The sequence below is a fragment of the Ciona intestinalis genome, chromosome 12 (genome assembly GCF_000224145.3).
Source record: "Ciona intestinalis chromosome 12, KH, whole genome shotgun sequence".
Lineage (NCBI taxonomy): Eukaryota > Metazoa > Chordata > Ascidiacea > Phlebobranchia > Cionidae > Ciona > Ciona intestinalis.
This window is the reverse complement of record NC_020177.2, coordinates 5089521-5103745: the sequence shown is the minus strand read 5'-3', so window position 1 is coordinate 5103745 and position 14225 is coordinate 5089521. Positions and strand designations below refer to the sequence as shown.

The following is a 14225-nucleotide window of genomic DNA, read 5'->3' as shown; positions in this document are numbered from 1 at the left end:
TAGCTCTACCGCCTAGCAACTCGAATTAAAACAGATTAGAACTGAGCTCTTCACATTGCGGATCTATTTCATAAATGCTATGAGATGATAAAGTAGAAAGTTACCACTTGTTTTACAACCACAGAACTGAAGGACCATTAGAGATCATTGGCCGTTAAGTCAAGCAGACTACAGACTAGAATATGCGAGAAGCTTTAAGGGTCCAGCAGGCCTTGTTGTAACGATGTGTTTACTCTTGTCGTTTAATAATTAACAAGATACACGAAGACTCGGTAACCTTATCATTGTATGACCGCCTTGCCAACTTATTGAAATAAATTAGATTATCAGTATGTGTTGTATGTGATTACATCACTCAATTTTTAATATAGTAGGGTAGGGGAAGACGGGACACCTTTAGAACATAATATCCTGATTGTGTTTTAAACAGTTAACAATGGTCCGTGGGAGTCGTGAAGATACAGTTTTCTAATTCATTGAATGTTATTTGTTTATTGCCAAATGAGACGAGAAAACAGAATGAAAACGTGTCTCACCTTCCCCCACCCTACTGTATAATAGCAAGGTAAACACATTACACATAAGATTAAAACACGCAGCAACGAAAAGCGATAGTCGTTAAAACACGCTCATTATTATTATTATTATATTGGCCAAAACATATTTAACATAAAAATCATTCTTGAGAATTTAAAATCACATCGGTTCTCAAATCTTTGGCCAACGCCATATAAGCATTATCAGGAAATTATTAAATAAAATGAAACAATCTAAAGGATAGAAGGAACGCCAGCCATCTCCCATATCCTGTACCAACAATTCAAAGTTTACAGAATCACATTGTTTGGTGTATAGTGTGGTTGGTATACACGCATTTGCTTTGGAGACATATTTTTTATTAGCTTTATCGCTATGTATTTAACAAGCGTTAATGATATATAAGGCCATGATAAGGAAGACCTGAATAGAAGGTTAGAAATGAACTTGAACAGCTTTATATAATGCATGGCAGCAACGGTTGAATATTTGTTATCTTAATTTTAGATTTCGTTTTGTTCCAACCTCTTAAACTATCTTATACTTCTCCCAGTCATTGCAATGAAAGAAACAATGTATAGTAGGGTGGGGAAGATGGAACACCTTTACATTTATTTTTCTCGTCTTATTTGGTAGTAAACAAAGAATATTCAAAAATTTTAAAATCTTATCCTCCTAATTTCCATTGAGAATTGTTAATTGTTTAAAACAGAATCAGGATATTTGAATATTATGTGTTAAAGGTGTCCCGTCCCACCCTACTATATATTATTATTTCCTCTGCAACTAACTTTTCACTGTCCAGAAAAGCTTACAAATGTATAAGTTACCGGTTACTTATTATTAACCTCCTTTTAGGCTTAGATAATACATTCAAGATGTCTGCTAAACAAGTCGCGTGGAATCGTATGTTTTCCTCAATAGGAATGAAAAATACTTCAGATCATTATAACGAGTACGCGAATCACTATGAAGAAGATTGTATGAAATTAGGTTATACTGAACCAAAGGTAGCGACGGATATGTTAAAGCAAGTGATGTCCAACTTTGAGGATGAGAATCTGCAAGTTCTTGATGTTGCCGCAGGTAAAGGGTGTTTTATTCTAAAATAGTTCAATCTTATACAGCGGTGACGAGGTGTACGAAACAAAACATCCATATTTTATTGTGTTTTATCGCCTGTCGCCGCCGGTACGGAGGTTTTAAGTTTACAGTATTTGCAACTTCGAATATATAGTAGGGTGGGGTAAGATGGGACACCTTCAGCACACAATATCTAAATACCCTAATTAAGTTTTAAACAATTAAAAACGATCTATGGGAGTCGTGAGGATACCGTTTTATAATTCTTTAAATGTTCTTTGTTTACTACCAAATAGGACGATAAAATTAAATGAAAATAAGTCTTTCCCCACCCTATACTACATGCAAGTTTAATTCGATACAACATATAGCCAGTGTTGTTTAAACACGCAGGCACCGGGCTTGTTGCCGACAATCTGCGAGCCTTAAACTTTCAAGGAAAGATCGATGGAATAGACGGCTCAGCGAAGATGCTCGAAAAGGCCAAAGAAAAGGGAAATTACAGGTAAACGAAACGAAACCTAATGCCCGCTTAGGATCTACCACATATATATAACTCTGTATAGATGATTTCTGCACGGCTGGCAGTTTTGGCAACACAAAAGGTACCATTGGGTTGTAGCGAATGCGTAAATTGTCTTGCGGCAAGGACACACATCTACAACCGGTAACAGCGACAAGGGCAGAAGCCGTAACTTCTGGTCGATGCCGGACTAAATATAATTTACATAGATTGTAAACATATATTACATCCAGCTATCCCAACCTATACCGTATATTTATTCCACAGAAATCTGGTTGAAGAATTTATTCTCCCAGACAAACCACTACCATATGACGACAGCAGTTATGACGTAGTGATATGTCTTGGTTCATTATCTGTACCCCATGTTCAGCCTGAAGCTATTAAGGTAAATATTGCTTGTAATATATATGTGAGGTCCTACAGCGTCGCAAGATATGGGACCAAGGATTTACGCTCGAATAGGCCGGTTATCCCGCACAGGTTTTGCTAAGTGTGGAAAACGATTAAATAAATAAATAAAACTTGGATGTCCCCGCATGGTGGCGCAAATAAAGTTGTTATAACACAGATGTTCTGTTTCATACACCTCAGCCTCGCTCAGAAGTTATAACCACGTATGTTACTTGGAGTGTATATAATGTTGCTGCCAGGAATATTATAAATCAATGTAACTTTGTTGCCCTCGCATGGCGGGGCAACGACAGCGGTTAACACGAGTGTTCTAATTTATACACCCGGCACTCGCTTACGAGTTACTACGTGTGTAACTTGATGCTCTTGCATGGCGGAGCAACGACAGTCGTTATCACACGGGTGTTCTGATTCATACACAGAGTTGGCCCACGTCGTATACTATATGTAAATCTTTTTGTAGGAATTCATGCGAGTTACAAAATGCGGTGGTTTGATTATTTTCTCGGTGGCAACCACGTCTAGATCGGCTGGGTATGAGAAGAAACTTGCAGAGATTGCCAAGTCGATGGAGGGTTCGTTGCAATGGGAGAATGCAAGGACGGTGAAAGGGGCGATCTTTGAAGTTAATTACGAGACAAAGGATCCTGAAAACACTAAGACTGGGACGAGCTTCTACCTTTATAAAAAGTTGTAGCTTGTCGTAATAAATTCCGCGAATCTAACCCTGGTCTGATGCTTATATAGTTAAACGACTCTTGTTTGGTGAAACATAATACGGATTTATTTTTGTCTGTTACATTTTCGTGGCGCCAGATCCTTGCATGTGTAGACGTGTTTTTTTGCGATGGGAAATGTTATTTTGCATTATAACATTGTTAGTGGCAAATAATTCCTATTTTGTTGGGTTGGTTGAAGCCAAACAAGTATATGATTCGCAACATGAAAAGTGTTAACGTGAAAATCTCACGTGAAGTATTTTGTGGATATGCCATTCTAAACCATTGCACGACCCAACATAAATACGTGGCATGTTTATGCTTTATTGTATGCGCGCTGTTTATTACGGTAAGTCTTACAGTAGGCAAGACGGTTTTTAATTATAAACGGATTTAAGTTATACGTGGTGATTTAACCCAACTGGTAATACCAAAACGATAATGTATTACCAGCAATGTCGTTCTCACATGACATATAACGTTTGGTGGGAACCCTCATTCTGCGGCCTAACATGCGGCAAGCATACGCCGTTGGCTATTTATTCGGCAAACCACAGATTTTTATCAAAATGTCTGAGATTTTGCGTAGATTAGTTTTAAGCCTAAGGGTATTGGACAACAAAGCGTTACTGTGTGTATTGCTGGTTCAACATTTGAAAAGAGGTTTTGCTGCATTTAGTTGCCTCGGAGGTGTGGGCGATTAAAGATGAATTTGTGGATTTTAAATCAGGATAAAATAATTTGCTGTAATTACGGTATACCTTAATGAATGTCTCGCCTTATTGCAAATGAAACGCTGCCGTATATAGTTTGGTTTATGTTTTTATTAAAAAGGAGCTATTTTATTATATATTAGGGTAAAAAATGATAAACTTGTTTAAGGTAAAGAACTGGTGATACAACGTATTAAGCTAATGAGCCAACCCTATAGCTTAAATCCTTGGTTTTTGTGAGCGAGTGGTTAAAATATCTCTTGGTGTTTTATGTTACAGATTGGAATAATTAGCCGGTCGAGTCGGTGAACTGTATTAATTAATCTGGTGTTTATTTGAGCCAGTTGCCATGTTTACGCTGAGGATAACTTTCCTTGGGTTGCTGGTCGCATTAGGTTAGTGCATATGAATATAGTATTGGGTTTTTGATTGTATATATTGATATGATTGGAAGCATTTTAAGTTGGCGATGAAACCGATTAATGAATAAATAAGTGTTACTTACTTATCCTCGCGTGGCGCAGCAATGACAGTCGTTATAACACGGGTGTTCTGTTTCATACACCTCGTGCCCGCTTAAAAGTTACCACGTATGTAACTTATTTATCCTCGCGTGGCGCAGCAATGACAGTCGTTATAACACGGGTGTTCTGTTACATACGGAGCACCTCATGCTTGCTTATACAAGTTACCACATATGTAGCTTATTTATCCTCGCATGGTGGGGCAACAACAGTTGTTAACACGGGTGTTCTGTTTCATATACGTACTCGCTTACAAGTTAGCACGTATGTAACTTTGCAAGCTAACTACTTTATGCTACTTATAACATACGGTTCGTATAAGCCATAACGAAATCTCATGCTTTTGTCAGTTGCTGGGAAACAGTTACCTCGGCCGATTCGCCCAAGAGTTACCATACGAACAACTGACACATTGAAGGTCGAATGGACCAAACCACCGCTTGTAGCTTACGCAAGATACACGGTTACGGTAAGAGTTACCCTTTTAATACAATATATTTTACATTATTTAAAAAAAGTTCTTTATTTTGGGGGCTTTTAATTAAAGAAAGTTCTTTATTTTTTAGGCTTTTAATTAAAAAAAAGTTGTTTAATGTTTTGCTGCTGTGAGTTTTGGCGGCTTATGCAGACACCGGGTTTACGTTGCCGTACCGGTTCAACCACTGTCGTCACCTTGGTATTATGTCGCTGAGAAATATATAATAATCCGATTTATAAACTCAAAACAGACATTAAAGAAGTAATCCGTTAACCTCGTAAAAGCTATCAAAACATTGATACGAAACATAATGTTAAGAAAAATAAATTTGCCAGAAATTATAGAGGGTGGGATATGGATACTGTTAGCACATAACTTCCCCTTTCCTAATCGTATTTTTAACAATAAGTAACGCGCTTTTTTGCATCTTACCTCAATACACCTATACTATACTATTATGTGTTTAGCAGCAATGGCTTATTTAAGTGATCTATTTCTAGATTTCTCCCAACGGTATAATCCACCAACCGCAATCGCCGATGGTAACGAACCGAGTAATAACCGGGTTGTTACCCGGAGTCGAGTACTCGGTTGAGGTTCGGGGACAATCTGAAAACGGAGCTTTATCACCTCCGATGACGTTTAAAGCGTGGACTGGTAAGCATATTGTGATATGGATATAGAGTATAGAATATATAAGGGCCATGATGTTTATTGATAATCGAAGAAGTTTAATTATAAATGTAACTTGGCCGTGAATAATACAGCCTATAATACTGAGTGGTGCTGCAGCGTGGCACGCATAAGGAGTTGGTTCAATAAGCCCGACACCTAGAGTGCCAGAACCCATTGGTGACTAGCACTGGGTTTAAGCAATGTCCGTTAAGTGTTTTGGCCAAGCAGGTTACAATCGTATAACTATACAGAGCCGCTAAAGCACCGAACGCACTGTACTGTCCGTTAAGCATTTGCCCAAGACACATACGCCTGACCACTCAGCCACACTGCCAGAGCCCAAATCCTTAACACTGTGCTTTAAATCTCTAGCGCCACTAGCGCCCGTCCAGTTGAAGCTACGACCGATCACTGAGATCAAGATCGAGATTCAACTTGGAGAGTTTGAGGAGACGTATTCAGTAGCTACGGTGGGAATTCACGTAGATTGGGAGCAACCAGATGGATTTACAGGTTTGTGCTTGAATTTTAACACGTATTTTTTTCCATAGGCTGCATTATTTGTAAAAGAGCAGAAGCCAAATTTTGATGGTTAAAATAGATATTCGGTCTCGGATAAAAAAGCCACGGAAGTATAAAACTGGTGATAAGTATGCACACGAAGATAACGATGTTGGGTGGGTCATATACTTAGAGTAGTGGGTGGATTACTTATCTTTGTGGTAAAGAGGGGTGGGGGAAGACGGGACACATAATACTCAAACATCCTGATCGTGTTTTAAACAACCAACAACGGTTTATGGGCGTCGTGAGGTTACAGTTTTATAATTCTTTGAATATTCTTTATTTACTATTAAACGAGACAAAACAAATAGAACAAAAAGGTGTGTCATCTTCCCCCACCCTACTATAAGTCAAGATGCTTGACAAAGACCTATTCAATTGCCCTCTATAACATAGTTTACGCGCCATACACTTGGGGCGATTTTACCTCGGTAATTGTAACGCGTTTCTAACCCCCATGTTTTGTGTTTTAGATATTACCGGCTACGATATTCAGATCAACCCTCAAGAAGGAGTTTTAGTTTTCCCACAGTCTAACATAATTGGGGAAAGTGGATCCACTAGCGCTGTATACACTGGTTTAACACCCGGTGAGTATTAAAGGAGGGATAAAACTTATTCATTCTCGTGTGGTGGCGGTCGTTATAACACGAGTGTTCTGTTTCCCACACTTTGTGGCCGCTTACAAGTTATCATATGTAACTTTGTGGGTGTCCTTTTTTACTGACGCCGGACGTAACGCGTGACGTCATCATGTGACGTCATATATCCTTTATGGCTTTATCATACATGTTGTAACGTATTTATTTTAAGGGCAAACGTTTTAATTAAGGCCCCCGGCACAAATGATGTCGGGTGTTACTATCTAGTGGATGGAACGTGGGCGAACACTTAAGTTGGTTGAAAGTTGATTAAAGTGCTTTGTTTGTGCAGGTAAACAATACACCGTGACCGTCCGCGCGAAAACCGGTTCAGAGAGAGAAGAAATATTCAGTGAACTCGTTACAGCTACAGCAAAAATACGTAAGTTGTTCAGCGTTTCTTCATATGAGCTATACGTGTATTCTATATTGCATGAGTGAATCCCTGTACAACATGGCATGCCAAGAGACATGAGATGTAGAGTAACTCATTAAGCCATGTGTGACACCTTCAATTTTAATTACTGTTCTTTTTTAAAAATATTATTCAATTTTAAATACTGTTTCAGTAAAAAATAATTTAAAATTCACGATTTTCATACAGGTTAAAGTTTATAATTGATTGAACAACTACTTTTTATTCAGCACCGAACCGACCCTTCAGCGTCGAAGCAAAAGACGTGGAAGCGACCGATTTCTCCCTACATGTAATGAGGCCGGCAGGAGCGAATGAAACAATGTAAGATGAGATTTATGAAACACATTGTTAAAACTACACAAAACGCCACAAAATACGTGGAAAAATAAAAAGACTCGAATTTTACTTGCTGCGTATTCAATTTATCACGCATAACGAAGTCCCACACCATGTTGTGTTAGGACCGAAAAAACATGAGTTTTTATTCATCTCTTCGAAAACGATAGCAAAGACCAAATGACTGAAATACCGAATATTAAACTCAACAGCAAAACAACATTTGTAGCCATACTTATAAACCAAGTTAAACATATTTATTTAAATTAAACCATGTGCAGTTCCATACACACGACACCTAACGACGTAACCATCAGCGCGCCAACTCCAGATCCTTTACTGCCAAAGTTTGACGTTTATCATATATCAGGACTTCAACCTTCTACCACATACAGAGTAGACGTGAACACAATATCACATGGCGTTTCTAGCATTGAGCCCTACATTGTTACACTTACAACTAGTGAGTATGTATACATTGTACAGCAATTGTCATGTTAATTGTGGTATAATTATATTATATTATTTCTATATCGCTGCGCCTTCTACCTATACGTCAGCCGTCTTTCTTTCGTCTCGTCTGACCTTTCATTCTAAGCAGCGCATGGTCGGAGTATGTTGTGTTTTGTATATCGCGAACTATGTTGCATTAACTGTGAACTATGTTATATTAACTATTACTTAGATGTGTTACAGCTTACCTAGGTTAATTGGAATAAAACCAGAGACCTACTAAATAGTCTCCTAAATGGTTTAGGACATTAATGCAATTTTGCTTTACTATAAATGCTCCCATGATCTTTCCCAAATAGGATGAACTATACCAATTTTAAGTACATACACGCACGTTTTCCTGTTTACAACTACATACAATATTAGATTTCTAAAACGTTTTAATTTTTCCAAAACCATGAATGCAATGGTTCCAATATGTGGTCCACATTATGTGCAAGAAATTTGACGTTTTGTATAAAAGAACAAACTCTTCCCTTAAAAAACTATAGTCTAAAAAAACCACCAAAGCTCAAAAATCGCAAAACATCAATCAATTATACAGCCACCACAGTGTATATAACATCGGAAAATATCAACAAATTATCTACGGCGTAACATTACTTTAAAAACTTTCACAGAATCCTTACCACCAACTGAGCTACACGTTACAACTTTCGATTCGAACTCCGTAACATTACAATGGAAGCAACCACGTCAACAACTAACAGGGAATCAAGAAATACAATATCTCATCGAATATGCCGATGTAAGATAAATAATGAACTAACTTGCTTTGATATAGGGGTGATATAATTATCCCTTTAAACAATTCGTTGGATTTGATTATGTATGTTTTACAATTGGTCCTAGCATAAGGAAAGTTAATTGTTATAAATTCTGCGAACCTGACCCGGTACTCCGGTGCTATATAAACGTAACAAAAGTCTAGTCTAACAAGATGTATCTTGGTTTCGTAACACCAGATCCCACCTTGCTTTGTTACATAGGCGAAATATATACCTCGTACGGCTTACATCATACAATTTATTGGACTTAATTTTATCTGTTAGTGTTTCGTAGCAATTTTATATTGGTTACACGAAATCGCCCTGCTATATATGAGCACCAGATCAGGGTTACATTCATGGGATTTATAACAACTCGGCTTAGTTTATATAGGTGTTAATTTTATTACTGATTTATAGTTGCGACACTCGCATACCTACACATCTAATACGTTTCTAAATATATATATTTCAGCACACAGACGAATACTTGTCACAAACGATAAACGCAGAACATTCATCTTCATTCATCAACGCTCGTATTCAAGAGTTAGAATCTGGGAAGGTCTATAAGTTCAACGTTACAACAATAGTAAACGGAATAGAGAGCAACCCTGCACAGGTTATACAAGCAACAGGTAACGTTAGTTTGAATGATTACAACTTATATATTACAACAAAATATTTCTATTTATAACCCTGCATTTGGTTAAAAACTCAAAATCAACTTAAATCTTCTGGTCTTATACTATTTTGACATTTTCGCACGCTACAAAATGTCCTTAAAGTTACGTGGCAACTTGTAAGCAGGCACGAGGTGTATGAAACACCCGTGTTATACCTACTATCGTTACCGATCGCTCAATGTTGTCTAGTTATTCTTACTGTATTTTTACTATAAATCATTATATTTCAACACTTTAAAAACTAAATATCCTCATAGTCCCCCCCACCCCTGTTGTGGCGTCCATTGCTCAAATTGGTGATGGAATTTCTTTAACGTTTATTGAACCCGAAGACGGGGAATGTCCTGTAGTTAAAGTAATGTACAGCCCAGGACTGAACGGCAACAATCCGAAGCCAGTTTACGTCAATATATCAAGTGTAAGTTCATGTTTCTTAGTATTGTATTTTAAAGGTAGAATATATGGTAGGTTGGGATAAAATGGTTCGAGATTTCAGCTTTTTTATTGGCCTGTTTGGTGGCAAACAAAGAATGGTATAACCAAAGAGATTAAAAACAATCTCTTTGGGTTTAACTGTATACTCACGACTGTTTGGTTAACTGTTGAAGACATAATTAGGAAATATGGGATATTATGTGCTAACAGTAGCTATCTTACCCTATAGTACGAAAAAAGAAACAACTTTACAACTTCTGCTTGCAGCAGAATAACGTCATTGGTAATGTGCGTGTTATAATAAAAATCGGAAACCGCATATACATTTAAACGTAAAACAAAAACGTGCAGACTTATTTAAAGATACAAAAGATAACGTCTTGTTTTGTAGACTGCATTCTTGGAAGGCGTACCAAGAAGTTCAGGTTATTCAATCCACACAAGATGTGTGGCAGCGGCCATAGAAGGTCCTGAACTAACATTCCCAGCTAGCACTGTGGTGTATGAAGATACAGCAGAGGGCCTTGAAGAGACAGCTAGAGATGAACCCCCAGCCCCTCCTCCTCCGGGTGAAGGCGCAAATGCAAGAGATGCACCTCCACCCCCTCCTCCTCCGGGTGAAGGCGCAAATGCAAGAGATGCACCTCCACCCCCTCCTCCTCCGGGTGAAGGCGCAAATTCAAGAGATGAACAAGGCGGATCAACCGCCATGGTGCGATTGGAATGTTTAGCATTAGGTGGGTTATATGCGGGTGAGATCTTGCAGTGTGATACGTTATGGGACCTGGGATTTATGCCAAAGTTGGCCAAATGCCTCAACATTGTATATGTACATTCTATTCTATATGAATAAGGTCTTGTAGCGTGACAAGTTATGGGATTTAAGACTTATAACGTACTCATCAGCATTCATACATATAGTCTAGTTCCAAACATGTTGTACAAGTTGGAAGTGTGACACGCCACGGACTCTAGATTTGGGGCAAAGTCACCCAAAGGATAATGTGGGTCATCAGTAGCATTTAAAACTTATCTTAGATGTTCTCTTAAGAATCCAGCAGCAATGCCATGTGTGTATTAATATAACTGTATTATGTATCACAGGTCTCGGTACTGGAAGGCCAAGACCAGCGGAATTCATCGCACCAGACGCTTGTTGCGGCAATCGACCTTACCACACCATCAGCCATACTTGCTGTGGAAGGTTCCTTCTTGGGAAAGGTTTGATGTTTTATATGTTTCCATTTTACTTGGGTATTGAGTGGAGGGCAAGAGTGGTATGATACGGTAATTTTAATGGTGACATTATAGGATAACCTACGGTCTACTAGAGATATATCTAATACGCCCCAGAGGATAGTAAACCCATGTTATAACTCGACAGTAAGCATGAGGTGTATTAATACTTGATATGTGTGTCTGGTGTATAAAAATAAACCGTATTTTATCACAAATAAAGAACAACTATTTGAAGAAAGGGGACCTTTATGGTTACGTGCCCAATTAACCATTACTTTTTAACAGTCGACGACCGAAGATTGTGCTGTGGCCAAACACCATACGTTACTGGATCCCAAAAATGCTGTTCTCCTGATGTTGTCGTTCGTAGTGACGTGGACTGTTAACCAGCCAACTCTTAATCTTTTACTGCTACATTACATTCTTGATGCATTATTCCAAAACATGCAAATTTCTCGCAAAAATTCCGTAAATTATGTTCTAGTGTATAAAGCTTCTCTCAATTCGGACCTTTAGTGAAATGCCTTGTAAATCGCATGCAGCATGATTGGATGGATAATTACACCAGCTTTGCAACATACTGATGTGTTTTATGTTGGATAATCCCAGATGTTTTGCATATACTAGGTCGGGCAAGATGACATTGTTTTATTCTTGTTTATCGTCTCATTTTGGTGGTAAACAAAGAAGACAGAAATATACAACTGTGTCTTCACGACTCTTAAAGAGCTTTGTTAATTGTTTAAAACACGATTAGAATATATAAATATGAAATATTTTGTGCTAACGGTATTCGTTTTACCCCACTATATATTTTAAGTAAACAGTATGCAAAAAGTTCTAATTCAAAACAGTCGTAAAGTAGTTTAGAATATACATGTTACAGTAGTTGAATAGTTATGAACACTAAGCTATGATAATGGTATAACGTCCAAGCGACATTACCATTAAACTTATGGCATTATCGTTTATATGTCTCATTGTAGCCGGGTATAAGTGCGCCATTTAGATAGAAAGAGTGTATTTTAGTATGCGTCATGTCTGTAACGTCAAGTAGGCCTCGTATAATCTGCCGTTTAGAATTTACGCGTTTGTTTTATAGAACCTAAGCCTCTCAAACGATCCATTTATTGTTAAAAGAAGTTACAATGCGCAACAAACCTTGTGGTTTTAAAGCGCTGTAAATCTATAACCTAACACCATGTGTGACGTCCATCACGGCGCCTGTCTGTACGGTAAGCTTAACTAAAGTAGCTTACGATCACATATTTCGCGGCTTTTATTAATTGCAAGCTCTGCATGAAATTACAAGTGTTCAAATACCATATGGTTGAATAAGTGCGTGGTAGTGGTTATGCTAATCTCATAGAAATTTTAATTCTTACTTTTGTGAGCACGTTACCGCAGATAATTGCTGGTTCCTAATGTAATAGGATGTATTGATACGAACGGAACCTTTATGCAATTGTTTTAAAACTGCATTTCAAAGCATATTTATTCATGTATGTTAATGAATTTATATTTTATACAATATGTATTGTGGTACTATGCGTTAAAGGGGCATACCAACGAAAAATCAAAATTTGTGTATTGTTAGATATGCTCAAATGTGATCTAAAGCTACCATCAAAGTTTTAAAATGCATAACAGCTTTTGAAAAAAATGAGTTTGAAAACCGCAAATTCGACCGCTGGAGTAAAAAAAAATTGGCCGTTACGCAATGTATGGGATTTCCCATAAGAAAAAAATTCACTTAACTTTGATCGTGTCTAGTTTCTAAAATACTAAAGAAAATTCAAATTTTATTTCTGATTTGGTATAATGAATGCTTCTTCTTCAAAGCTATACAAAAAAATGTAAAACATAGACTTTATTATGTTTTAATTTTCGATTGAACATAGCTACATAATGTGCCGACGCGGCACTTTTTTCTTTTTAGTTAATTTTTAGCACTTTTTTATATTAATATGTTCATTATGTCTCACTAGTACCTACTGTACCATTTTGTTATACAAAAGTCAGTTTTTCGTGTTTAACATTCGGTTCGAAAATATGCTGAGTCAGCATAATCTGGTGTGTACCTACGTTCAATCGAAAATTAAAACATAATAAAGTCTATGTTTTACATTTTTTTATATTATCTTGAAGAAGAAGCATTCATTATGCCAAATCAGAAATAAAATTTGAATTTTCTTTAGTATTTTAGAAACTAGACACGATCAAAGTTGAGTGAATTTTTTTCTAATGGGAAATCCCATGCATTGTCGAAACAGCCTATTTTTTTTACTCCAGCGGATTTTTTTCACGCGATTTTTTTAAAAGCCGTATCGTTTTGGCAAACTTTGATGGTACGTTTAGGTTACATTTGAGCTTATCTATCCATATACAAATTTTCATTTTTCGTTGGTATGCCCCTTTAAGGTAGATATCGTTAGCGCCTAATATTTCATATTTCGTAATCGTGTTTTTAACAATTAAAGCATGGTGTTTTTAAATTGCGAAGATATGGTTCTGCATAAATTGTGTAAATATTCCTTTTTTTGCGGATCGCCTAAGGTTGGAATTTATTGGCCCTTTATCCGAAATATCCTAATCGCGTTTTGAACAACTAACAACGGTCAATGGGTGGCGTAAGCATACGGCTTTATTGTTCCCTGAATGTTCTTACTACTAAATGGGATGAGAAGGTATAATGATAATGTGTTCCATCTTCTTCCACGCTACTATACAAAACTTTTGTCTGCCATATATGGCAAGACTTAGAAGTAAAGCTTTGAACATTTGATCATTATCCAACTCGATTGAGAAAGTATTTACTAACATTTTGCCACTGAAGCTTAAAAGGCGAAAGGTCTCGGCATATCTGCAGCTCCCGCACACTACGTGTATACAGTTAACATTAAACCAAGCAAACTGTAACATAGCGTTGATAGAAAACATAGCAAGAACCAACGACGTTG

The 14225-nt window shown here is 37.3% G+C and overlaps 2 protein-coding genes across 4 annotated transcripts; both read left to right on the top strand.

Annotated features, from left to right (window-relative positions):
* Positions 1-1332: 1332 nt before the first annotated feature.
* Positions 1333-3281, top strand: LOC100176602 (methyltransferase-like protein 27). Its single transcript, XM_002129297.3, has 4 exons — positions 1333-1623; positions 2014-2125; positions 2411-2531; positions 3021-3281. The coding sequence occupies exons 1-4, from the start codon at positions 1416-1418 to the stop codon at positions 3252-3254; spliced, it is 675 nt and encodes a 224-aa protein (XP_002129333.1). The 5' UTR covers positions 1333-1415; the 3' UTR covers positions 3255-3281.
* A 985-nt stretch (positions 3282-4266) lies between these two features.
* Positions 4267-11845, top strand: LOC100182013 (fibronectin). Of its 3 annotated transcripts, none has more exons than XM_002129276.3 (15): positions 4267-4384; positions 4864-4982; positions 5492-5648; positions 6039-6179; positions 6704-6820; positions 7164-7253; positions 7517-7610; positions 7907-8088; positions 8759-8886; positions 9381-9543; positions 9849-10009; positions 10418-10601; positions 10698-10763; positions 11131-11247; positions 11551-11845. In XM_002129276.3, the coding sequence occupies exons 1-15, from the start codon at positions 4339-4341 to the stop codon at positions 11649-11651; spliced, it is 1866 nt and encodes a 621-aa protein (XP_002129312.1). In that variant the 5' UTR covers positions 4267-4338; the 3' UTR covers positions 11652-11845. The 3 variants fall into 3 exon arrangements, with proteins under 3 accessions (XP_002129312.1, XP_018669934.1, XP_002129295.1); XM_018814389.2 differs by having other exon boundaries at positions 10418-10649; XM_002129259.4 differs by having other exon boundaries at positions 10418-10763.
* Positions 11846-14225: the final 2380 nt, after the last annotated feature.

What these genes read in the sequence shown, in the direction of transcription:
- LOC100176602 (XM_002129297.3), top strand. Translation starts at nt 1,416, where the DNA reads ATGTCTGCTAAACAAGTCGCGTGGAATCGTATGTTTTCCTCAATAGGA. An exon ending in AGTTCTTGATGTTGCCGCAG is followed by an intron (nt 1,624 to 2,013) that starts GTAAAGGGTGTT and finishes TTAAACACGCAG; the next exon opens with GCACCGGGCTTGTTGCCGAC. An exon ending in AAAGAAAAGGGAAATTACAG is followed by an intron (nt 2,126 to 2,410) that starts GTAAACGAAACG and finishes TTTATTCCACAG; the next exon opens with AAATCTGGTTGAAGAATTTA.
- LOC100182013 (XM_002129259.4), top strand. Translation starts at nt 4,339, where the DNA reads ATGTTTACGCTGAGGATAACTTTCCTTGGGTTGCTGGTCGCATTAG. An exon ending in CATTGTTACACTTACAACTA is followed by an intron (nt 8,089 to 8,758) that starts GTGAGTATGTAT and finishes AAACTTTCACAG; the next exon opens with AATCCTTACCACCAACTGAG. An exon ending in ATTGGAATGTTTAGCATTAG is followed by an intron (nt 10,764 to 11,130) that starts GTGGGTTATATG and finishes TATGTATCACAG; the next exon opens with GTCTCGGTACTGGAAGGCCA.